General features: G+C 42.8%; 1 protein-coding gene and 1 pseudogene across 1 annotated transcript in view; both read left to right on the forward strand.

Moving 5' to 3' along the window:
• The window catches only part of ccdc162 (coiled-coil domain containing 162), a 176,647-nt gene that overhangs the window by 88,867 nt on the left and 61,192 nt on the right, over window positions 1-26,588 (forward strand). Inside the window, exons 23-31 of the mRNA XM_087982991.1 lie at window positions 51-144; window positions 6,297-6,434; window positions 8,135-8,286; window positions 12,288-12,399; window positions 15,927-15,976; window positions 17,175-17,351; window positions 19,487-19,604; window positions 21,266-21,425; window positions 24,749-24,887. Of these exons, the coding sequence (XP_087839117.1) occupies window positions 51-144; window positions 6,297-6,434; window positions 8,135-8,286; window positions 12,288-12,399; window positions 15,927-15,976; window positions 17,175-17,351; window positions 19,487-19,604; window positions 21,266-21,425; window positions 24,749-24,887 (1,140 nt within the window). The remainder of the gene's footprint in view (window positions 1-50; window positions 145-6,296; window positions 6,435-8,134; window positions 8,287-12,287; window positions 12,400-15,926; window positions 15,977-17,174; window positions 17,352-19,486; window positions 19,605-21,265; window positions 21,426-24,748; window positions 24,888-26,588) is intronic.
• LOC122548695 (5S ribosomal RNA) lies at window positions 836-943 on the forward strand (annotated as a pseudogene).

The raw sequence follows: 26,588 nt of genomic DNA on the forward strand, positions 1-26,588 counted from the left end.
AGGTGCACACTCTGTAAGTTGATTAATCTTTCATATTTCTTTGTCTACAGATATGTTCCCTCAAGCTTGTTATTAGCAATCCAGGAAGTTGATGAAAATCACATAGGAAAGTTCAGTTTTCGCACCAAGGAAGCTATTCTTCAGGTGAGACATTTGTTGGGATGCCAGGTAGACAATGAGTGAGCCTCCATGTGTAAAGAGTAGATTGGAAGAAAAGGTGGAAAATTGGGTCCAATTTAATTGTGCTTCTATTTGAAGTGACACATTCCACCACTTTAGAAACAAAAACCAGGCAGTTATGTGCTACTCGTACAGATCCCCAGTCTAGTTAGAGGAATGATTTCATAAGGAGTGCAGATTTCACCCTGTTATGATCCCAGATGATGGAACTACTGTACATTTCAAATCCCAAAATGAAACCTGGCTTGATCGATCACTTTTGTTTTCATTTAGTTACTTGACATGGGGATTAGTCACTGAGGTATATTTTCATGAGACTGTAAATTTTCTTTAACAATGGAATAATTTTTTATTACTCAAATATATTAAAACTGAGCTATCTAAACATAGCAGACAGTTAAAATGCTCTTGAAACACACAGCAAAGCGAAATATCAATCTATTTTCCAAATCTATCCATTACTCAGGACCAAAGAAATTAAGTCCCTGCATTTTGACTTTTCTGTGTTCTACCTTGTTGACTCTTTTCAAATTCTTTGTCATTGTTGTGATTGGAACCAGGTGGATCTCATTGAGTATGCGATCCTTGATTGGGGCTGTTAACCTGGGCCAATCTGGAAGCCTTAGCTGACCAATATAACTAAGAGCGGGCTAGTGCCTATGGCCATACTAGTCTGAAAATGTCTGATCTCAGAAGCTAAGCAGACTCAGGCCTGGTTAGTACTTGGAGGGGGACCGCCTGGGAATACCAGGTGCAGTAGGCTTTACTGGTGGTGGAAATTGAATAAAGATTTGTACACCTGCATGTACACAACATGGATGCTGGAGAAAAATATAAGCACTACTGAAAAAAAAATGTGATCAGGAGATTTAGAGTCTCCTCAGTTTAGAGCGCTGGCAGGTGCCACAGTCAGTGTGTTGTTGGTTTCTGCTTTTCGTTTGAAGGAAGAGAGTTTTCTCTTTTTTTCCCCTTGTTTAGGGAAGACATGTGTTCTTTTGGTTTTCTTTATTTTTTTTTGTGCTGTGTTTGTTTTTTTTCATCCTTTTACTTTTGAGCTGTGCTCAGGCTGCCTGGGCCTTGCCTCCAAGAAAAAGAAAAAAAAGGAAAAAAGTGTCTAACCAGGAGATTGCATAGTGTGGCCAGAAGGTGTGGCAGGGATGGGTGGGTTGCTGGTGTGGGGGTGGTGGCTGTATTTTATGCACTTTTAAAAAATGTAATTGGACTGTCTTATATGTACTTGTTCCTGTTTTGCAATGATGGAAAGTGGGTTTGAGGTTTGTCCTCATTTCCTGAAAACTGGTTGAACGGTAGGTTTTGGGACCTGGCCTTTCCGCTCCTCTCTCTTGTAAAATTGCTGTTTCTCTGTGTACAGCTGTTAATGTTAACTGTTTTGTGAACTGTGTATTGTTTAATAAAATTTAAAAAAAAACAGGAGATTAGATTCTCCTCAGTTCAGAGTCTGACTCTGAGCTGGGTGGCCACAGCCAGTGTATACATGTAAATAAAGGGTATATTGATGATGAGATAATGGCCGCTGTGCAGTTATTTCAGTCATGGATTGTGGAGACATTTCTATGAGTCCATTCTACATCTGTCAACATTAATTTCTTATAGATCTGACGATCTAAACTTTCTCAGTCCAAATAACCTGCATATTTCTAACCAACCTCTCTTGGTTTGTATATTTCACAATCTTCTGCTAAGGTGACTTGCTCCTAGGAGAGAAATCCAACTTGCTTTTAAACTTGACCCTAGTGTATTCTGAAGTGAACTGAAACAAAACTAAATTCAATATTTACCCTACCTGCCATAAACTCATCAGTATAAACCACAGGGATCCACATTCATCTACTTTCTGACAAAAGCTGGATTTAGTCGATATTGTGGAAGGATTCTCTGACAATTGTTTTGAAGAAAACTCTTCACAGAAGCAACCCACACCAATCTGCCTCTACCTGGAAATCCAAATTACAAACATGATATTAATACATTTGAATTATACATCTTTCATTTCCCCCAAGTGCCTGAACAAGAAAATAGCATATATTGTTTCTTCAAGTTGCTTGAATGTATTCCTTTGGATAAACACTGTGTGGGGCTGTTCAATAAAAGAGAGTGATGCAATTGCTGCTTAAAAGGAATTTTCCAGCCTTTCCCCATTTGATGATCCTCTAACATCACAAACAGAAAATAGAAATTAAATTCTACCATAGAAAGAAGAACATGGTGCGTAGGCTTTAGCAGTTGTGGTATTTTGACATGTTAAATTCAGCTACTTCACACTGTGTCAGTGGAGGAAGTGAAATGAAAAAAATACTGAATCTAATACCATCAAACTGAGCTATTCCAGAAAGAAAAAAAAATGAAATTGAAGTGGAGAGAAAACAGAAATTTGTCTGTTGCTAATTTCACTGTTAATGATTTTTTTGCTGGCATGACAACTGTTAGCAGTTATTGGTGCATTCTGGGTACTGCTCCAGATGGTACATTAATTCATTAGGGAAATCGTTACGAAAATGATATCTAAATAAAAGACAGTCAAGGTACAGTTCATGATGTCCAAAGTACTTGGCAGCCAATGACATACTTTTGGATTATTGACCTTAGTATTGCTGCCCCTTTCCCCGTCCCCCCATTTCTTTTTTTGTGAAGTGGTATGGGTCTCTTACACCGATGAGAAAGCTTCGTTGGCTGCATTAGCATTGAACACCAGCCTTGGTTTTGCAATTTTCTCTTTAAAGAAGGATATGAACCCTAACCTTTGGATTGAGAAGCAGTCTATCACTGAGGTAAAGATGATACCTATTACAATCTTGGTGAGCTGAAGGGCCTACTGCTGTGCTGGACTGTCCTTTGTTCTTTACATGATCTGCACTTGTTTTTCCTCTAGCAATTGCTACTTTTCTTGTCACTGACATCGGTAACGGTCTACAACTCCTTGTTTTCATCAACTCACCATTGTGTTACACACTCTTGTACATATGTGCATATTGAACTTGCTTCTCCGCAAAAACATTGTAGCTAATCTTCCACCATGCTATTTTCCATCTTCACCCACTATCCCTCGATCCCCTCATTTGTCCAGTGCTCAAAATCTAATGAGCTCTGTCTTGAATGTATTCAACAACTGGGTAGCTACAGATCTTTGAGGTATTCACAACTAGTTGTGGAAGAAAATTCTCCTCATCCCCAATCCTATGGCCCTTGTTCTAAATTCTTCAGCCAGTGGAAGCATTTTTTCAGCATCTACCCTGTCAAACTCTTTGAGAACTGTATACATTTGTTAAAAACAAAGAGTAGAATGACTGGCCTCCTACAAGTCTGCAGAAAACCAAGAGATCAGTGTAGTTCTGTCGGAAGTCGACTTTGACTTGGAAACATGGTGATGGCTGCTCACCCTATTGATTGCCATTCCTGCTTTTTGCAAGGTAGTTTCAGCATCAAAGTGGATATGATGAAGGTGCAGATATCACAATACTTTAAGATTGCAGTCTTGTCCAGTCTGTGAGCTGGCTGTGTCCCTAAGAGCACTCTGTCCTGGCTGCAGCATACAGTCCTGGAAGTGATTCAGAGATATGCCATAAGGGTTCTGAGGCTGGAACATGTGGCTGATGCCAATGGAGTGTGCCCTGTGTCCAATGTAGAGTTAATTCAGACCGAGTGGCAACCTGAATCCGAGATTAAAAATCACACACCGCCAGGTCCAACAGGTTTAATTGGAAGCACACTAGCTTTCGGAGCGCTGCTCCTTCATTCAGATGATCAGCCAGCGTTTCCAATTAAACCTGTTGGACTATAACCTGGTGTTGTGTGATTTTTAACTTTGTACACCCCAGTCCACCACCGGCATCTCCAAATCATGAATCCAAGATACCTTTAATGCCCCTGTCTCCTTTCTCCCTGAATGTGGTGGGAGGTCACCCTTTTCCTTCCAACGTGATGCAGCTGTGGTTGGTGGAATTCTTCTCCAAACATTTCGAGTGTCTAGAGGGAGTTGGAAGATGAACTCTCTCTCTTGCTCTCTGACACTCTTTCTCTTTCTTCCTTACCTGCAGTGGAGGGCTGTAATGATCCCTGCACCAATGGCCTTTCAGCTTGAAGAGCCTGCCCACTGTCGTTGATTGGACAGACAACTGCACCCTCTGCCCACTAGCTGGCCAATTGATGAAAAATCCATGTCACAGCGCAGGCTTAGGACCCACACTGGACCCCAACATCGGTGTCACAAACCAAAATGCAAAACCGTGCCCCAGTGTCTTTATCTGTTAGTCCAGTAATACAGAACAAATTAATGTATCATTCATCTCCTTGACTATTTCTGAAACCTTGTGTATCAATCAGCCTTTGTGTAAACCAACACTACAGACTATATTAATATAAAATCAATTACTTTGGGATTTGTGTGTTTTTTCCTCTCTTCTGCCCGAGAAGTCCCTAAAGATATAAATGGAGTAGTCTTTTCCAGGCAGCTGTTAAAATTATCCCTTTATAAATTACAGTTGGGATTTTATTTTAAATCAGCCCATTCTGGGATTCTATGACACAACTCTGGAGTAGGTGGGTATGGAACCTGGGCTTCAGGAGATAGAGACACTAGCAATACACCACAACAGGCTCATAATTACAAAAACAAATATCATTCAGCTGCCGAGGATGAGCTTACCTAGTGATGAGCCCAAAAACAAAAATTAAAATCAAGGCTGTGATGGTCTGAAGAGGCGTCTGTCTGCCTGCCTTTTGGTGGATTGCCCCATTCTATCATTCTGCATGTCACCAGCACAGGCATATAAGTTAATACCCATCACCGTGGTTACAGTGGAAATATTGTACACATTGCTGGGCAGATCTGTCTAAGTACTAACTCTGGAGGCAGGAGTTCTGTTCGCTGCTGCCTGGAACTGTGAGGGGTCTGTGTAATCTCTGTTCTCTTCCAATCAATGTGCTAAATGCTGGCAGCGCTTCTTATCATTAATCTCCACAGCATTTACTGCATACACCTCGTTTCTGTTCCAGTTCCGCAGGAAGAGCCAATAACTGGAGTATTTAAGTGCAATTTGGCAGGAGGATAATGCTGGTGAAAACAATAATGGCTCAGGCAGTCCCGAAGCAAGTGATACATCAGCAAAATGTAACATTTTGCCGGAGATTGTGACTGCAAATTGGAACTGATGCAGAAATTGAGTTGATGTTTATTGTCAGAGTTGGCACTGCTCCTTCAGTCATTGTTTTGTACTGGTTTACTGTCTGTGACAGTTGGCATGTGGTCAGAGATCCAGTGCAGAGATGACCCCTAACCTCTTATGAGAGGATCTGTCATGTGATCTTTGTGATGAATGAAGTAATTAGGGAGAGTTTCCTCTCCTTATCCCCATCTAATGATCCATATCAGAGTGTTGTGCATGTTTGGACACTGAACAATGCTATCTTGGTGCAATACCAATGCTGAGTCATTTGGTAGCACTCAGTGTCGAAATTAAAGCTTGAAATGATGGGAAGGTGCAGGGTTGATGGGCACTCTGCCGTCAGAAACACCTTGCAAGTCTTGCTTCTGTAGGCACTCAGGTATGTCTGCATCATGATTGGGTAGGTATCCCTAAAAAAAAGCTCTTGTGACATTGCTGCTCCTGTACTTTGTGTGAAACCCTATTGGTCCTTCACACAGAGACAGAGGCTGTGTCCAGTATCATGAAACCTTTCACCCTCCCCTACTCCCCTAACCAGCCCTTCCTCTTTTTAGTGATGTAGTTTATTTCAATAGAAAGGGAGACAACCAAGTCCTGTGAGAGTTGCTGACAAAATGTGAGCCACAGAGATCTGTCCCCAACTGATAGGATAAATATGTACCTCTTCCCCAGTTCTTTGTGTGACAGGGTCAGATTAGTGCCTCAAGCTTGCACAGTGTGGCAGCCTGCAGGCCCTTGATAACATACACAGTGGATATTCCAGTGAAGTACTGGATGATGTCCGTGTAACTGTCCAACTGTGAGAGAGTAATGAAAGTTGGAGTGGACAGAAGATGCAAGTTCATTGATTTCCCTTTCAGCTCAAGAAGAACAAAATTAATCACAGGGACATTTTGGGTGATTTGATAACTTTTGTCTCCCTCTCCCTTGTAGCTGCTGGCGAGGAACGGTGTGGATAACTTGCAGGTGGCCTTAGCCTGTCAGACAGTGCAGAAAAATTCCCTAATTGCGGCAGTGCAGCAGGCTCTGTTCTCTCTCAAGGAGAAAGCTGCCCATTCCCTGGATTCAAAGGTTTGAGAATCTCTTTTCGTGGACCTACCTTTCTCTTCAGGTTTGGAGCGTTGTTCCTGATGTTCGGTTCTTTCAGTCTGGTTGTTGTGGAGGAAGAATTGAAGTGTCATTCTGTGATTGGTAAAGAGCTCCTCTTCCACTGGTTTCCATTCTCAACTCATACAAAGGTTTCTCAACTTAGAGACATAGAGATGTACAGCATGGACCCTTTAGTCCAACACATTCATGCCGACCAGATATCCTAGAAACATCTAGTCCCATTTGCCAGCATTTGGCCCATATCCCTCTAAATCCTTCCTATTCAATATACCCATCCAGATGCCTTTTGCATGCTGTAATTTTAGTGTTTGTTAATTTTTCTTAGATAAACTCTGATGTCCAGAGATATTGGAACTCAAAGAGTAGAGGCAGTAACTGTGCAGATTCACTGCTGAGTCAGATAACAGTATAGGTTTCTTTCTCTGTTTGAATCACTTCCCATGTGATCACTGTCTTCCTCCTTTTCCTGTCTTCCTCCTTTTCTAAAGTGCTGTTGTTTTGATTTTTTTTCCCTCAAACTTCCAAAACAGTGCAACAGATTATAAAATAATAATTACTGCTCCAGAAATCGAGGAAATCAGCTCCAACCCTGAAAATACCTCAAAAAAAAAAGCAGCTCTTACAGCTGCAATTTTTCCCATCCTCCATCTTGGATTACCCAGAAGGTTTGCTCCCCCAGAGGAAGCCCATGTTTTGTATCTGCTGTCTCCATGGTACACCAGCTATGCCTTTAAGGCAAAGCCCTTGCTGAATCTCCATTACCTGAGTGAGTTGCTCGTTGATCAGTTCCTGGAGTATCTCTGATGAGCAATGGAATGGCCAACTGATACACATAACATTCTGTGTTTCGTTGGTGTGAGTGGGAGTGGAGAGATGTTTACGACCGAGCTTTGTTCTTTCCCAGAAAATGGGAAATCCAAACGGTTCTCCGGACCCTCTGAAATAAGCTTCCAAGTAAAGTGTTCACTTAAGGGTTGAGATTCTTGGAGAAGGAAACCATTAGAAAGAAAACAAAGTTCTACAGATGCTGGAAATCTGAAACACAAACAGAAAATTCTAGAAACACTCAACACATCAGGCAGCAACTGTGGAGAGAAACAGAGTTGAGCTTTCGGTTGATGACCTTTCATTACAACAACCTGAAAAGTTAATCCTTTTCTCACACACTCCCCAGATGCTGCATGACTTAGAAGCATAGAATCCCTATAGTGCCATTCAGCCCCTTGAGTCTGCACTGACCATCCAAAGAATAACCCATCCAGTCCCAGCAACCCCCCCCCCACCCCACCCAATCCCTGTGACCCTGCATTTTCCATGGCCAATCCACCTAACTTGCGTATCTTTAGCCTGTGGGAGGAAACTAATGCAGACACGAGGAGAATGTACTAACCCCACACAGGCAGTCACCTGAGACTGGAATCAAACCCAGGACCCTGATGCTTTCAGGCAGCATTGCTAATCACTGAGCCACTGTGCTGTAACTTATGGAGTGCTTTCAGCATTTTCTATTTTAAATTCACAGAATCACAAATTATGGAGGCCATTCAGCCCATTGTGCCTGCTCAAATGGACTGGTGCTAAACCCCTCTGTTCTCCCCATTTGGAGAAATATATCTGGCCTGAGGCTATCGTGTGATTGATTTTGATTCTCATTTTATAAGGATGGAACGACAAGTTACAGGAGTCAGGACAACTTGGCCAGTGCAAGTTTCTGTAGCACTGCGGGAGAATTGGACAGCCAACAACTCACCTCCTCACTCGGAATTCCCCGCACATTCGTAAATCGGAAGCAGCTGCTTTCTACCAAGAAAAGGTACGACTTGGTCACATTTCTGACAATATTTGTCTCTTGTTCCCTGTAAGTAAAGGTGCAGGATCTGCAAGAAGCAGAGGCTGAAGGGTAACCTCATAGAGGTTTATAAAACCATGAGGGGCATAGGTCTTTAATGTGGGGTTGGGGGAGTCCAGAACTAGAGGGCATAGGTTTAAGGTGAGAGGGGAAAGATTTAAAAGGGGCCTAAGGGGCAACTTTTTCACACAGAGGGTGGTGTACAGAGTGTATGGAATGAGCTGCCACAATTACAACATTTAAAAGACATCTGGATGGGTATATGAATAGGAAGAGTTTAGAGGGATATGGGCCAAGTGCTGGCAAATGGGACTAGGATAATTTAGGATACCTACAGGTATGCATGAGTTGGACTGAAGGGTCTTTTTCCATGCTGTACATCTCTATGACACTAAGAAATATGCAAAACAATTGATGTGTGGAACCCTGCTCCCCCACCATCAGTGCAGTGATGGTGATAGCACCCGCATCTAGATTGTGGCTTTGCGTCCTGCAGAGATTCTACTTGTGATTTTGTTCCTTTAATAGAAAGTCACCCTGTTAAGCTTGAACTTTCTATGGCTAGGCGAAGGGAGGGTAAGTGCACGTCAGAGGCGAGGAATTCTGCAGAGAGTAACTCATCTCACGTCTCCCCATTGACAAGTAAAAGTCGGGAGTGTGCTGAAATATTCTACATTTTCCTGAATGAATTCAGCTACAGCAACACCAAGATGCTCGACAACATCCAGGATAAAGCACCCTGCTTGACTGGCCCCCCTCCATCAACTACAACTTGCACTCCCTCCACCACCAATACACAGGGGCAGCAGTGTGCACCGTCTACAAGATGCAACTCTGCAAATATCCTACAAACAAACTTTTCAAACCCTACCACTCAGAAGACCCTGGAGCATCATCAATTGTATGTCCCCCTCCAAACCACACACCACGCTGATATGGAACTAAATCACTGTTCCTTCAGTATCATTGGGTCAAACTCCTGCAACTCCCTTCCTCACAGCTTGATGATAACGGTTAAGTGGGAGTTATAATAGGCCATGAGGTTACAGATTGTGCTGGAGTACAATTCTGCTATAGATCCACAGCACTGCATGGATACCGAGTCTTGAGTGGTTAGATCTGTTCGAAGTCTGTTCCATTTAAAACAGTGATAGTGCCACACAACACAGTGAAGGGTATTCTCAATGTGAAGACAGGACTTTGTCTCCACAAGACTATGCAGTGCTCACTCTTACTGAAATTGTCATGGACAGATGGATCTACAACCAGCAGATTGGTCAGGATGTGGTCAAGTATGTTTTTTCCCTCACCACCTGCTGCAGGACCCAGTCAAGCAGCTGTATCCTTTAGGACCTGACCAGCTCAATCAGTAGTCCTGCTGCCGAGCCACTCTTGGTCATGGACAATGAAATCCCCCACTCAGAGTACATTTTGCACCCTTGCCAAATGTTGTTCAACTTGGAGAAGTACTGATTTATCAGCCAAGGGAAGATGGTACGTGGAAATCAGGAGAAGGTTTCCTTGCCCACGTTTTACCTGAAGCCATGAGACTTCATGGGGTCTGGAGTCAATGTTGAGGATACCCAGGCACCTCCCTCTCGGCTCTATACCACTGTGCCGATGGGACAGAACATATCTAGGGATGGTGAGGGTGGTATCTGGGACATTGTCAAGTCTGATTCCGTGAGTTTGACTATATCAGGCTGTTTCTGAACCATTCTGTGAGACAGTGCTCCCAAGTTTGGCAAGTGGATTAATTTTGGGTTCTAGCCTGCAAGCCTTTAAAGCTTTAGGTTCTCTTTGAACACTGTACCAGTTGCAAAATCAATGTTGAAATGTTGTTGGAAGAGAGGTCAGAAATTCTCAGACGGCTTTTATCTGTAGAAATAGAAAGTGACTTTTAGCAGCCCTCTGCATAAGGTTTCATTTGTCAGTTTAAGATGGGAAATAAACAACATCCAAGCTGTTTATAACACTCACAGCCAAAAATAATAATCTCTCGACTGGTGTTGTTTACTTTCATGTTGGATGTGACCTTTGGAGGTCAAACACATCCATGTGTATCCAGATTGATACAGAAGTCAATAAAGCTCGTTTGAATGTGTGTGTAAAAGAGGGAGGGAGAGAGACAATTTTTTTTAGAACATAGAACATTACAGCGCAGCACAGGCCCTTCGGCCTTCGATGTTGCGCCAACCTGTTATACCAATCTGAAGCCCATCTAACCTACACTGTTCCTGTACGTCCATATGCTTGTCCAATGATGACTTAAATGTACTTATAGTTGGCAAATCTACTACCGTTGCAGGCAAAGCATTCCATACACTTACTACTCTCTGAGTAAAGAAACTACCTCTGACATCCGTCCTATATCTATCCCCCCTCAATTTAAAGCTGTGCCCCCTCATGCTCGCCGTCACCATACTTGGAAAAAGGCTCTCCCTGTCCACCCTATCTAACCCTCTGATTATCTTATATGTCTCTATTAAGTCACCTCTCAACCTTCTTCTCTTAACGAAAACAGCCTCAAGTCCCTCAGCCATTCCTTATAAGACCTTCCCTCCATACCAGGCAACATCCTAGTAAAATGTTATAAAAGAATGAAAGCACAGTACAAAAGTAAACCCATATAATGAAGAGAAAGTGAGGTCTGCAGATGCTGGAGATCAGAGCTGGAAATGTGTTGCTGGAAAAGCGCAACAGGTCAGGCAGCATCCAGGGAACAGGAGAATCGACGTTTCGGGCATAAGCCCTTCTTCAGGAATTCAAATTTTTGGATGAACTGTTCAACTTCCTCGTGGGAGCACGAGGCAGCGCCGATACAGTCATCGATGTAGCGGAGGGAAAGGTGGGGGGTGGGGCCAGTGTAGTTGCGGAAGATGGACTGTTCCACATATCCTACGAAGAGGCAGGCATAGCTGGGGCCCATGCGGGTGCCCATGGCTACTCCTTTCGTTTGGAGGAAGTGGGAGGATTGGAAGGAGAAGTTGTTCAGGGTGAGGACCAGTTCAGTCAGTCGAAGGAGGGTGCTTTTTAAACCCATATAATACCAAAGAACTAACAAAGTTGTAATGCGAGAGAGTATATGGGAAGATTTTGGTGACTCCTGCTTTGCCTGACCCTGTACCAACCTTTAGGTGTGTTATAATCCTGCTTTAGCAGCCAATTAAAATGGCCCAATTAAACCTAGTACACCCTTGTTCACCACTTTGGAGAAAGTGGTGGTGAGCTGCTCTCTTGCTGCAGTCTCTGGGATGTAGGTGCTGTTGGGAAGGAGGTTTTAGAATTTTGACCCAGTGATACTGAAGGAATGGCGATGTATTTTTTGCAAGTCAGGATGGTGGTGTTCCCATGTACGTTCTGTGCCTTTGTTCTTTTAGGTGGTAGTAGTAGTGTCTAAGGTGCCTTGGTGAGTTGTGATATCTTGTGGATGATGCACCTTGTTGCTGGTGATAGAGGGAGTGGATGTTGATGGCATTAGATGTGGTGCTAGTTAAAAAGGCATTATTACTTGGATGGTGTCCTGAGTATTGTCGGAGCAGTCTCTAGGCAAGTGGGGAAATCCATTTGAATTTTGAAGAATGACAGTTTTACCTCTCGTGTGTTGTAGACTTAGGATGGATCACAACAACTTGTTCCATTGATGACTTTTTAATTGAATGTTGATTAATGGAGTGGGCAAATTTACATCTGATAGGTTGAGCAGGTCAACAGGAACATTTATGTCACCCATCTCTTTCTGACACAGGCAGACTGTGGATTTCCAGGGTACTGTGCATTTTCCTTTTCAATTATACGCAATTTTAGTTCCTCAGTATACTTAATTTTTAAATTTAATGTTCTTCCTTCTATTACTTATGGACTGAAGAATACATGAATGGATGCTCAATGTTTTTCTTCCCCATGTGCACACATTGACAAAGAGATGTTCCCAAGAATTTATTTCCCTGATTTGGTTTTTGCAGAGCCCCAGAGGCATTTGTTTCAATCCAACTGGAGAAACTAGGCCCCCGTGACATGATGTTGAATGAGTTTATTAATAAGAAGAGCAGCGCAGGGCCGCTGATGAAAAACCCTGTAAGTATTGACATTTCCTTCCAAGGATGTGGGCGTGACAAGAATAAAGGGCAGCAAGTCAGAAACTGGACTGAAAGCTTGCTGTCCCCATTCAACCTTGTGCTAATGAACTGTGTGCATCGTTCATAGTTTAATACGATCCAGAATGGAGACAGTAAACAGATGGCTAACTGGGAAGCAGTTGTATTTAAATATTCCCAAGATGAGTACAGGCTTTTCATTTGCCTGAGTAGTAGAATAACCACTAAGGAGCTTACATCTGTCTAACCATCTGTTATCTTGTTCAGTGATGGTAAGCTAGTTTTCGACGAGTTTGTGAAAAGTATCTCAGCACAACAAGCAGGTACCATTTGGGTTTTATAGTTCAGTAGGAAGGCATTTGGCTGGTGTTGCCCTAAACTAACCCAGTGCTTCACCCCTCCCTTTCCCATTGCCAGGTATTGTACTTTTCTACAACTTTCCCCTAAAATCTTCCTGAAGCAGTCCCATTCCACACTTCAACAACCATCTTGTGTTGGTGTGTACAAAAAAACTTGCTTTGTTCTCTTCCTGATCGTTGCAAGTTGATAACCTCTTATTGCCTCTGCTAGCAGGAGAGATGCCATTCCTCTATCTTGATCATTTTATATAATTTCTTTATAAAAGAGTCTAATAAAGTCTCTTCTTGGCCTTTAAATGAGAGTGGTCAGGTTTGAACAGCTTTCTTGCTCCATTTGTTCCAAATTTCAAGCTAAATTGACCCTGCCATTACACAAGTTGGTGGTGCATGTATGGAATGAGCTGCCAGAGGAAGTGGTGGAAACCAGTATGATTACAACATTTAAAAGCCAATTACAATATTTAAAAGCCGGGTTATGCAACAATGCAGAGTGGAAGAGGTTTATAGTCAAATTCGGTACCCATGCGGATGACCTCAACTGGGGCCTTGGGTTCATGTCATACTACAGGTGACCCCACTACATTGTACACTGTCACACACACACACTCTCACACAAGCACACATACACACACTCTTACATACTCACACACTCATGCTAAGCCTCTGTTATACACATGCTGTCTCTCAGGCGTGTGCGCGTGCACACACAGACACAGACACAGACACACACACACTTCTGTCTCTCTCTCTCTGTCTGCCTCTCTCTGCCTCTGTCTCTCTCTCTCTCATACACACACTCTCACTCTCAATCTCTCTCCTCTTTTTCTCTCTCCACTGCCACACACACACACACGTATAAGTCTATGAGGTGAATTTGCATTTGCAGAGATTTGGAGGGATATAGGCCAAGTGCTAACAAATGGGACTAGATTAGGTTGGGATGTCTGGTCAGCATGGTCGAGTTGGACTGAAGGGTCTATTTCCGTGCTATACATCTCTATGACTCTACGACACTAAGTGATGCTTGGAGCAACACAGCAGCAACTCTGAGCATAATGTTACATTGAGGAAGTCAGTTTGTTTGCTGGAGATGAGCACTGATGTTAACTTTGGATGTGTGACAATTCTGTCACCATTTTTATCTGGACAGCTGTGCAGAATTTGGGCTGACTTGGATTTTGAAGATTTTGGGAGGTCATAGAGTCCTACAGCACAGAGACAGGCCCTTTGGCCCAAACTGGTACATGCCGACCAAAGTGTTCATTCATGCTAATAGTGTCACCTACATTCACCCTATTTCCCTGCACTTGGCCCATATCCTTCTAATCCTTTCCTATCCATGTATTTGTCTAAATGCCTTTCAAATGTTGTTAATGTACCTGCCTCAACAACTTGGGCTGGCAGCTCATTCCATATGTATACTATCCTCTGTGTCAAAAAGTTGCCCCTCAGGTTTCCTTTATTCTTTCCCATTTAACCTTAAACTGATGTCCTCTAGTCCTTGATTCCCAAACCCTGGGAAAAGATTGATTGCATTCACCCTATCCATGCCTCTCATGATCTTATACACTTCTATAAGATCCCCCCCCCTTAGTCTCCTATGCTGTAAAGAAAAAAGTCCTAGCTTGTCCAACCTCTCCTCAGACCATTGAGTCCTGGTGATATCCTTGTAAATTTCTTCTGCACTCTTTCCAGTTTAGTAACATCCTATAGCAAGATGACCAAAACTGAATACAAGGCCTCACAAACGTCCTTCATAACTGCAACAGTGTTGACCATTCTTCTCTCCTCTCTAACACTCCTTGTTAAATGGCCTGTCCTTGTTTGCAGCCTAATACCTCCAGTGTATCCGTTTTACATAACCTCAGAGTTTTCATCAGTGGGATGTAATCTCTCCATTGCATTTTGCTGGTGTTGGTTACTCACCAGGTTTTCCTTTATAGGAAGATAATAAAGCAATGTGACTGATTGAGCATTTATTTTCCACTGTATGACTTATGGTGATGGATGAACTGAACTATTCTTTTAGGTCAAATATTCTACAAAATGGTCAGAGTCCTGAATGCAGGCAATTTGCAGACTCCTCTCGTTTTAAGTAACACGTATCTTTTTCAGAACTTACTCCATGCATAAGTCTTTTTCCCTCAGACTTAGAAGGAACTTGAAAATTAAGTTGGCGAGTGTAAAATTGGTGTGACATGTTTATTGGAACTGTGCCTTGATTTATCTTGGTCAGCCCCTGTGAGGACATTGGATCTTTTTGTACACCTTTTAAGTTTTTGGTGTCATTAAAAGATGTTGCACCATTCAGGGCACTGCTGCCTGCTTTGAAAAGTTAGTCCGACTGCTGTACTTTAATCTCTTTGTGCAACCTCCTTACAGTTCCCATTTCACCCAGTTAAACATTGGGGAGTCTTTTCTGTTGCTGATGACCCACACCTGCTACATCTCACTTCAAAGCAACACATGATCTGTCGGTGCCTATCTCTAATCCCAGGTCTCTTTCTCTCTCTATTTCTCAATCTCTCTCACTGTCTCTTCAGTAGTGATGAACAAATAGGTATAGTTAGTGTCCCTCAAGAAAAGATAATGGGCTGGCAACAAAGCCAAGTGGGTAGGAAGAAGTTCTACCATGTTGGAAACTGAACACATGGAGATAAGTAGAGCAAGATGGACTTACACAAAAATGAGTCCTGTAAATAAATCAAGGGCAGAGAGATGAATCTTACCCCGTTCTCCATCTGAGCTCTCTTGTCAGAAAAGGGTGATCCCACACTGATTGGGAAATCTTGAAGGAAGGCTTTGTGCTAAGGCTCATTGAGCTAGACCTAGAAAAGCATTTTAAAAACGGCACAGGCAGGGATTAGAAGAACCTGACACTGAAAGTATATGGTTACAGTCACTTCTATAACATGACGGTTGCATTCTTGTGCAACCCCATGTTATAGAAAAATTGTGCTTTAGAAACAGCGCTTAAAAATGTTGGCGACGTGATCACGTTACAGCCAACACACGTAATAAAAGTTTATGCTGTGGAAACAACGTCCCCAATTTGTAAATCGCGTCACAGCAAATTTGTGTCAACAAAATGCACATCATAACAAAATGGCCTGTATCACTTTAAAATTTTGTTTTTTTATATATATAGGAGGAAGTGGAAAAAATCAAAAGACAGTTAATTCTTGTCTACTGCCACAGGTATACTTTCTTCATTCAAACTTGTTTACTGGAGCAAGTGGGCAAATCTTCCTAATGGTCTGTGGTTGAGGAGCTGCGTGAAATTCAATCTGTTTATTGTTTGGAGAGAATGGAAGTTTCCAGTCCATTTTTGGATTGATATTTTTAAATGATTTCATGGTGTGCTGCACACTATACTCTACACAGCAGTAAATCATACAACATTCAGTGGAAATGTTCCTGATGAACAATTACTCAGTTCAAAATTGCCAAATGGAGACCAGTTTTCAGACCATTTTACAACCCAAATTTAAAACTGAAATATAATGCAATATTACTCAATGTTTTTGAAGTCAGTTTCTTTTCAGTTCTTCCAGACATACGTCCATTGATTTTACTCTTTTTAAAAAGCAGCTAGCTCGGTTTATCTCCCAGGTTTCTTCCCTCTTGCGTCCCTCTCCAGGCCACAACTTTTCTGCTGCTAAGAATATGATCAATCGGCCTAATCCCGGATTGTTGTTACATCTGCTTTTTGACTGGGGCTTACAGCACACGTGATTCCCTCTTCCCTTTTTACGTGTAGAAATGGCCAGCTCCTACTCAATGGCCTGCACTCTGCACTCTGCATGCTGCAGTGGAGAACTGAGTGTGTCAGTTTGTTTAAACTGGTATTATTCCTGCCTGAATTAGGTGGATCTGGATTGGTTGCAGTACTGAGGAGGGCTGCATTGTGGCATCAATCTGCTGTCTGTCAGAAGAGACAGTAAAGTCCCATCTTCCATTTCCAATAGCTTGCTTGATGTCAAATATTCCATAACACGAGGCAAAGAAGAAAAGGGAAGTGCTTCTGATAACCTGTTTTTTCGAACCAATGTTCATTGATCTTTCATCTCAATAGTCCCACCAGAAACTGCCCACCCTAATTCTGATCCTAATTCCTCTCACCTAAACCACATTTGAAGATGACTATTTTTGTCTTCCTGATCAACTGTGAAAACTGAGTCTTATCCATCACTATGGCCCTGTGTCCTCACCTCTACAGCATCACCTGCCTGCATTCCACCAACATCCCAGCAGTGGTGAAACTCTTGGGAAAAAAAAGTTGAATAATTTAGAAATTTGGCTTTCACTAAACTATTTCACTAAAAGCTCCTTCCATGCTGTGGTAAAGAAATGTATTGCAGGCAACAACTCAGGACCTTGTTTTGTATTACCTCAGGTTTCATGAGCGTGTGTCACAGTGCTCTCTGCGAGGACAGATCATCGCACACTACAGGGGCCTACTGGCATTACTGCATGACTTCCCCACTACCAAGAAAACCTATTTTGTGTTGGGCCAGCCTCAAGAAAAGAAGGGAGAGCAAGACTCAGAGCTAGGTCTGATTTCTGATCCAAGGTTAGTGACTCTTGACATCCTGCTAAAACAATAAAGTGAATATTTGTGCCCAATCAGCTTATTTTGCCATGCCTCATGTTCTGCAGCCTGGGGCCTAGTTGGTCATTTTTCACAAGTGGGATTAGGCGTTGAGCTGCACCAGGCTATTCGACTATAGGAGAATAACATCACAGTCAATAGCAACATCTGTGCACATGCAACTTATGGTGATGTTTAAGTTACCTTGAAATGACTAGAATAAGGAAAGCCTATGAAAAATAATCCTTTGGCCCAATTTTCGATACTTTATTCTCAATGTATATGGTGACTTCAACTGCACCACATTATTTTCATTCATTATCTTTATTCAAATTCTTGAAACTTTATTTCCCTCACTCAAGTTTTCCAAGTGCACACAATACCTTGACTGAGGTTGGTTAATTGATTAATTTTTTGATTGATTGATTTATTGTTGTCACAGAGATACAGTGATAAGTATTGTTTTGCATGTTACACAAGCAGACCATGGCCACGATCCCTCATACATCACAGCATTGTAATGTGTACATCTTGTACTTTATATGGAGTAGTTCCAAAAATGAACATTTTTACCAATAATTTTCTATAGATGATAGAGAGAGTCTGTTCCGAAGTCAGAAATAGGTTCTCTGATGACTCAGTAGATAAACGTGCTGCTCTGGAGTCTTTAGGTTAGGAGGCAGCTACAGATCCCTGATCTGTGCTGGGGAGGCTGATCTCACTTGGGGTATCTTTTTGAGCCCAACTGTTTGCCTACATAGAAATATAGGAATACAAAACCTAAAGTATCCAATTTCCTTTGTTACACAATTGGCAGAGGGCTGTGCCTTCAGCTGCTTTAATGTGGAATTGCTGACTTAAACCTATCTGTCTCTCTATCTTTCCTCCTTTAGCGTGCTCTTAAATCTTATTGGTCAAGCTTTTGGTCACCTGCTCTTATGTTGCCTTGGTTTGTTTGATAATGCCCTTGTGAAGCATTCTGGGATATTTCACTACATCAAGGGCACAGAACTGCAAGTTTTTGTTGTCTTGTATGAAAAGTATCATGACAGGAATTGGGCATCCAGTGCCTAATGTGGTACTAGTCAATGGGATATGTGAAAAGGGCAATATCAATCACATCTCTCACATCACTCATCAACACTAACTCTATTTGTGTTTAACATTAACAGTCTTTAGAAGACTGTTGTGCCCATGGTGTGTCCTCACTTCTCCATGATGTCGATTCTATCAAAAGCTGAGTCTCTGAGGTGGCGTTTGCTGTGATTGACTGTGTCAAAAGCAATAGAACCACAGCAAACTCCACCTCAAAGACTCAGCTTTTAACTCTGTGATTGTAACCAGAGGATCCAACAGTTCTTCTTTTCACATTTTCTTGATATAATAGATATTGATCCAATACTTCAAGGATATGGGGTTGGCCATTTTGGACTGAGACAAAGAGAAATTTCTTCAGCGAGTTGTGATCCTGTGGAATTCTCTGCACTGAAAGCCAATTGAGGCTAAAACAATGAATGTGTTCACAAATGAGTTAGATATAGTTCTTAGGGCTAAAGGGATCAAAGGATATGGGGAGAAAGTGGGGACAGGGACTGAATTGGATGATCTTATTGAATGGGGATGCAGTCTCAAAGGCCAAATGGCCTACTCCTGCTCTTATTTTGTGTGTTTCTATGTTTTTTACTCCACATTTCTCAAAGTTATGTTCCCTTTTCTGTCATTGCTCACAGCTCCCAGTGGATAAATTGAGCAGGCAACCTGTTTTCAGTCTGTGCCACTGTTGAATTGTCCATTAGGAATTGTGTAAAGTTACTGTCCCTGGGATTCCTCATCCTCTTGCTGCTTTGCATGCCTTTTCATAGGGAAGTACATTGCCATATTGATTAAAGTGAGATCTCACTTCACGGAGGGGTCGCATTGCCCCCTGCCTCTATGCTTAGCATCTTAAGATTCAACATAATGTCTGTTTTATCCTGAACAAAGCTGTACAGTTTACAAAGAATATATAGGGCTAAATTTACCCAGTACTGACATCAGAGAGCAGCTATCTCACAAAGTATGCATCTGACGTGACATTATCATGCTTTGGCATCAGCACGTATTTCTTTTTAATCCAGGAAACTCAATCAACGTCCTCACAGTTTATTGTCCGCAGATGGAAGAATATTCCTTAATCTGTGGTTCATTCCTCACTATTCTGAAGTACTTATTATGTTTAAAACGCTGGAGGAAAAGGTGTGTTTTGATTTTCATCCAAACAGTATTTTTCTTTAGAGTTGGGATTTCTTCATCAATGCAAGCATAATTCTTTTGACCTTCTTTCATCGGTTTCTACTGGATTTAAATGATCTGCAATTGAATTTGTAGCATCTGTCTTTAACTTTTGTTCTGCTTCCAATTGTTAATGTATTAATGTTGGAATCTCACTAAAAACAGAAGATACAAAGTAATAATTTACAATCAACAATCATTCCATAATTGTGGACTTCACCATAGCAGCAGGTTACATGGTATTGTGCTTATCTGCTGAAATAATAGCCCAGAGGTTGTGAATTCAAATTTGAATCTAATAAATTAGATTTCTTACAGTGTGGAAACAGGCCATTCGGCCCAACAAGTCCTTACCAACCCTCTGAAGAGTAGCTCATCCAGACCCATTCCCCTACATTTACTCCTGACTAACATACCTCACATGATGAACAATTTAGCATAGCCAATTCACCTGACCTGCACATCTTTGGACTGTGGGAGGAAACCAGAGCAAACCCACACAGACACGGGGAGAATGTGCAAACTCCACACTGACAGTCGCCTGAGGCAGGAATCGAACCAGGGTCCCTGGCACTACGAGGCAGCAGTTCTAGCCCACTGAGCCACCGTGCCACCTGTATTCCATAATAGGAACTCCCACCAGACATCTGACCATTGGAGTTATTCTGGATTAGTGGCGCTGGAAGAGCACAGCAGTTCAGGCAGCATCCGAGGAGCAGTAAAATCGATGTTTCGGGCAAAAGCCTGCATCAGGAATACAGGCAGAGTGCCTGAAGGGTGGAGAGATAAGTGAGAGGAGGGTGGGGGTGGGGAGAAAGTAGCATAGAGTACAATAGGTGAGTGGGGGAGGGGATGAAGGTGATAGGTCGGGGGGGAGGAGGGTGGAGTGGATAGGTGGAAAAGAAGATTGGCGGGTAGGACAAGTCATGGGGACAGTGCTGAGCTGGAAGTTTGGAACTGAGGCGAGGTGGGGGAAGGGGGAGTTATTGACTACTTCAGTAAATGTTTTTCAAAGGAGAAACCTATTTGTAGAGAACATTTTACCATTGGGTCACATCAGTCACAATAACCTGTGAACTACTTCAGTGAACTGCTCCTTTTGATGACTTACCTTTGATACTGCTGATTAAAAACATTTTATTTTATCAACATGGTTACAGGTAACTTGTCCTTTTACATGAAGGATTTTTGGATGAGTATCACTGAAAGTGAAATGTTGGGACAGTAAAATAGCTTTATTTTATCTTTTCACCGGATGAGGTTCGGCCCGCTTTTGCTGCCCATCCCCCCATTGCTCAGAAGGCAGTTACTATCAAAATGGAGTCACATATAGGCTAGACCAGGTAAGGAAGGCAAATATCCTCCCCGAAAGGACATATGTGAACCAGATGGGATTTTCCTGACAATCAGTCACCATTTAGACTCCTAATTCCAGATTTTTTTAAAAAATTGAACTTAAATTCTACTGGCAGGATTTGAATCCAGCTCCCCAGAATCATTGGAGTAACAACTCAGTGATAATACCAGTAGGCCATTGCCTGCCCTATGGTATATACTATACAGTGTTTGGGTGTTATCTGCTAATAGTTTGAAAATGGACCTGTTTGATTCCTATTGCTCACCAGGTTTGTCGGAAAGCCTTGTACCAGACTTTAGAGATTGTGGCAGCACTTCACGACATTGTCTCGTACTTGTGCTGTTTTGCACGGCTTGGAAACTCTCCTCCAATGGGATCTCAGAGTGAGCAGCCGCTGGCCGCTGAGTGGGGAGGACTCGAAGGCATTGGTAAGCCTTAAAAAGAGGGAAAATAAAAGACTTGCCGAGTGCAAAGATTTTGATCGTGCTGCTTTGACAGCAGTTGGCCAGAACACTTGGTTTGGCCCCCCAACAGCCCACCCTGCCGTCCTGGCACCTTCCCCTGCCACCGCAGGAATTGCAAAACCTGCGCCCACACCTCCTCCATCCAACCCCCTAAAGGAGCCTCCCACATCCATCAAAGTTTTACCTGCACATCCACCAATATCATTTATTGTATCCGTTGCTCCCGATGCGGTCTCCTCTACATTGGGGAGACTGGATGCCTCCTAGCAGAGCACTTTAGGGAACATCTCTGGGACACCCGTACCAATCAACCACACCGCCCTGTGGCCCAACATTTCAACTCCCCCCCTCATTCAGCCGAGGACATGGAAGTCCTGGGCCTCCTTCACCGCCGCTCCCTCACCACCCGACGTCTGGAGGAAAAATGCCTCATCTTCCGCCTCGGAACACTTCAACCCCAGGGCATCAATGCGGACTTCACCAGTTTCCTTATTTTGCCTTCCCCCACCTCACCCCAGTTCCAAACTTTCAGCTCAGCACTGTCCCCATGACCTGTTCTACCTGTCCACTCCACCCTCCTCTCTGACCTATCACCTTCATCCCACCCCCATCCACCCATTGTACTCTTTGCTACCTTCCCCCACCCTCCTCCCTGACCTATCACCTTCATCCCCACCCCCATTCACCTATTGTACTTTATGCTACTTTCTCCCCACCCCCACCCTCCTCTCATTTATCTCTCTACCCTTCAGGCACTCTGCCTGTATTCCTGATGAAGGGCTTTTGCCCGAAATGTTAATTTTCCTGCTCCTCTGATGCTGCCTGAACTGCTGTGCTTTTCCAGCACCACTCTAATCCTAGCACTGTAGCAGTAAACCACTGAGAAATAAAGGACCTTTATCATAGAAATAAATGTCACGTTGCTTTTAAAAGGAGCAATTAAACTAAAAGAGGGTGCTGAAGCAGATTGTAAAAATTGGCAAGGTGAGCAAAGCTACTTAGCCATAATGGTTGGTTTTAAGGTAGGAAAGAGAGGGGAAGGTGTTTAGAGTGCATGTCTGCTGTTTTGGGCCGAGGCAGCTGAAGGCTACCAATAGTAAAGTGAAAGAAATAAAACAAGATGCCATAGACTGAGGAAGTTACACTTCAGGAAGATAGAGTTAGAAGAGCTCACAGAGGTATAAAGGAGCAAAGCTCTGAAGGAATTTAACTACAAGGGGATGAATTTTCAAAGTGGGTTTGGGATCCTGATAACCAGGTAAATGTTATGTCCTGACCCTGCACCTGAACTGTGCGGTTCTCATGTCAGCATATTTAGATGTAAATGTAACATCTGCAAGATGTAGTTTGCCAAACCTCTTCAATAACACCTTCTAAACCTCTGCTGCCTAGAAGGGTAAGTGCAGCAGATGCATGAGATCCTCCAGTCACCACAAGTCCCTCCCCCCCCACCCCCTGCCAAACCACATTTCATCGTGACTTGGAGTTAGATCACTGTTTCTTCACTGTGACTGGATCAAAATCCTGGAGAAAATCCCTGCGCCTATACTATGTGGTCTGCAGCAGTTCACAAAGGTTGCTCATAATCCACCTTCCTAAGAGCAATTAGGGAAGAGCGACAAATGTTGGTGTAACCGATAATGTCCACATCTTGTGAGAGAATTTTAATTAAAAAGCTGCTCAGGCAGCGGGCACTCTGTCCAATTAAAGATGCCAACTGCCTCTAGCTGAGAAGAACTGACAGCTCATGAAAGGACCATAACATCATAGAGATGCACAGCATGGAAACGGACACTTTGGTCCAACTCGTCCATGCCGACCAGATATCCCAACCTAATCCAGTTCCATTTGCCAGCATGTGCCCCAAATCCCTCTAAACCCTTCCTATTCATATACCCATCCAGATGCCTTTTAAATGTTGTAGTTGTACCAGCCTCCACTGCTTCCTTTGGCAGCTCATTCCTTACACTTCCATGGTTTTGTGGCTCAAGAAACCAGTACAGGTTTATAACTAATGTTAAAGGGCACCATTTAAGACGAGCAAAACTTGTTATTTTCTTGAAATAATGATTATATGAAATGGAAAGCATACTGTGTATAATGGTAGTTGAATGGGGCAGTCATTAGTTGCTGCATCACAGTTAGAACATCGAACAGGCCATGATGCCATTTTAAATTAATCCTATCTGTCTAAGCATGGTCCATATCCCCTCTAGTTCAATTGTGTGTATAAATGCCTCTTAAACATTGCTACTATATCCACATCTACTACCTCCCCTGGCAGCATAGAATCCCTAGTGTGGAAGCAGACCATACTAGCCGTGCAAAGAGCATCCCACCAGACCCACTCCAAACCCCTGCCTTTCCCATGACCAATCCACCTGACCTGCACATCTTTGGACTGTGGGAGGAAACTGAAGCACCTGACAATAATTCATGCAGATACAGGGAGACTGTGCAAATTCCACACAGTCACCTGAGGGTGGAATCAAACCCAGGTCCCTGGCACTGTGAGGCAGCAGCGCAAACCACTGAGCCACCTAGGATCCATGTCCACAAGCCTAACATCCTCGCATATCTGCTTTAAGTTTTCCCCTCTCACTTTAAACCTATGCCCTCTATGATTTGACATATCCACCCTGAACAGGTTCATGTAGATGGGGTAATGTGTTGCCTAAGCTGAATAATTTTGCAGTGCCAGTCCAGTCCCTAATGAGCATAAGCTCACAGTAGCACAAAGCCCCTAGTAGCTGGGATCAGTACCCTGGAAATTGGCAGTTCCACTCGGAGTGAGAAAACTGGGAAAAAGACAGATGCTGCTCTGATTCAGTGTAAAGATTGCACTTTTGAGGACAATGCCAGGGCACATACTGCTCCTATTTTCCATATTCCCATGGTTGTCTCATACCTTTTGCTTTCTTCTAATTCTCTTAAATCTGAATTTTCTTGTGATCCTTTAATTTATTTTATTCCATTCAGATCCCTCGTGATTTTGGATACCTCTATCAAATCACCTCTGAACTTTCTTTTCTCCCGTTCTGACCTCTCTAGTCAATCTGTGTAACTGAAGCTCCTCAGTTCTTGTGAATCTCTTCTGCACTCTCTCCAACACCTTCACCTCCTGTCTTAGGAGTGGTGCCCGGAACTGGATGCTGTATTCTAGCTGAGGCCAACTGTTGTCTGACATAAATTCAGCATACCCTCTTTGCGTTTGTAATATAAGTCCCTATTGATAGAGTTATGAGTTATTAAATATCATGCTGTTCTGCTGTTTCCTATTGGGGCAGGTTCTGAACTTCAGGAGATTCAGGCTCAGGTCGATGATCTTTCCAATCCACAAGACCCTGCCTTAGTCGCAAAGCTTCTCATCCTCAAAAGAGAGGTCATGTTCTTGCAGTTTGATGCTGCTGTTCGCCATTTAATTAGGTAAAGGACCTTTTCTAACAAATACTATTTGAATGGAAATGTTATTGCTGGTTAATTACTGCATGTTCTGTCGAGTTCTGGCCAAGTGATTGGTGCTGTATGTGGCCCTGGAAGGATTGAAAGGGTTAATACTTGATAGAATGCAATAGCACCCCCCACTGTGCTGAGATCATGGTGAGAAAGTAAAGTAGGATCTCATGGAAGACAGAGCTAAGGCTAGGTCTTTATAATAGTTAGGAGCTATTCTGCTGTGTTATTAGTCACAATGATGCAATAGACTACATCTTGTTTACCTGGCGACATTGTTCTTGGAAGTCTAGATAGTGTCCAACTCTCACACACAGGAGACTATGTAAATCCTGAAACTATTTTGAATCAACTCGGCTAGACATGAAATGTAACACCTTTGGGACAGGTGGGACTCAAACCCAGACCCCTGGTACAGAGGCAGACTATCGCGGTGCCAGAAGATCCCTTATTAGACTGGGTCATTGGATTACTAGCTCTGTGACAATACCATGGACCCCTACACATTTAGAAAATGCAGAAACAACATGGTGGTCAGCATGGACCTAAAGATTTAAATTAGTGGCACCAATCCTAATGTTGGCACCCCAGAAGGTTGCAAGGAAGTGGATCCTGCTGATGCAGGGCACAGTCAATCCCTACAACCTGTTGGCAACACTTCATCAGACTAGAGAAATCTGCTCTTTCAGCACCGAGTTAGAGGCTGCAGCATGTGGTGATGGTTTGTGGGATTGATCGCAAATCCTAGATCAATCTCAGAATGAAGAGCCATTAGGGGTCGCGTGAATCTAAACTAAACATTTCTGATACAGTGGGAGATGTTTAAATAGCACAAAAAATCGGCTCAGATTGGGCTATCATCCCACAGAGGTGAAAGTGAGGATTGCAGATGCTGGAGATTAGAGTCAAGATTAGAGTGGTGCTGGAAAAGCACAGCAGGTCAGGCAGCATCCGAGGAGCAGGAAAGTCAACGTTTTGGGCAGGAGCCCTTCAGGAATTCCTGATGAAATGCTCCTGCCCAAAACGTCGATTTTCCTGCTCCTCGGATGCTGCCTGACCTGCTGTGCTTTTCTAGCACCACTCTAATCTTGACTATAACCCCACAGATACCAGGTGGCACAGGTAGAAAAAAGTCAAAAGAGAAACATGTCTAATCCAGGAACAGAGCCAGGGAACTTAGTAACTTAAACCAGATAGGCTTTAGGCAATTTAAAGAAGTGAACAACACTGTTTCAATTCAGGTAAATTTACTGAAACTGCAAAAGACAGGAATCCATGATTGGAGCTGCAACAGGCGAGAGACTCATTGTAATGGCCAATGATCTCACTTGAAATGTAGTCACCAATGTAATTACATTTAAATTAAAACAATCTAAATTAGATTGATATAACTTTAATGTAATGTAAACTTTAATTGCTCAGTGGGATGAAACCCACTACTTATTCATAAATAGATATTTATATCAATGAAACAGGTCATGCTGATGTTGGACTGTGTGATGAGAACACTGCACTGAGAATAAGACTTCTTCAAGTGGCCAGTCTGTTTAGCAAGAGCAATGCACAAAGCACAGGGTGTCTACCTCTGTTCTACTGGCAAGAGAAACTTCAAGCTCTTTATTACTTTGTTAAGCAAAGAAAAAATCCAGCATTAATCCATTCAAAATCAGAGGC

The sequence above is a fragment of the Chiloscyllium plagiosum genome, unplaced genomic scaffold (assembly GCF_037043375.1).
Source record: "Chiloscyllium plagiosum isolate Xiang-an unplaced genomic scaffold, Cpla_swu_hap1 HiC_scaffold_3, whole genome shotgun sequence".
Taxonomy (NCBI): Eukaryota; Metazoa; Chordata; class Chondrichthyes; order Orectolobiformes; family Hemiscylliidae; genus Chiloscyllium; species Chiloscyllium plagiosum.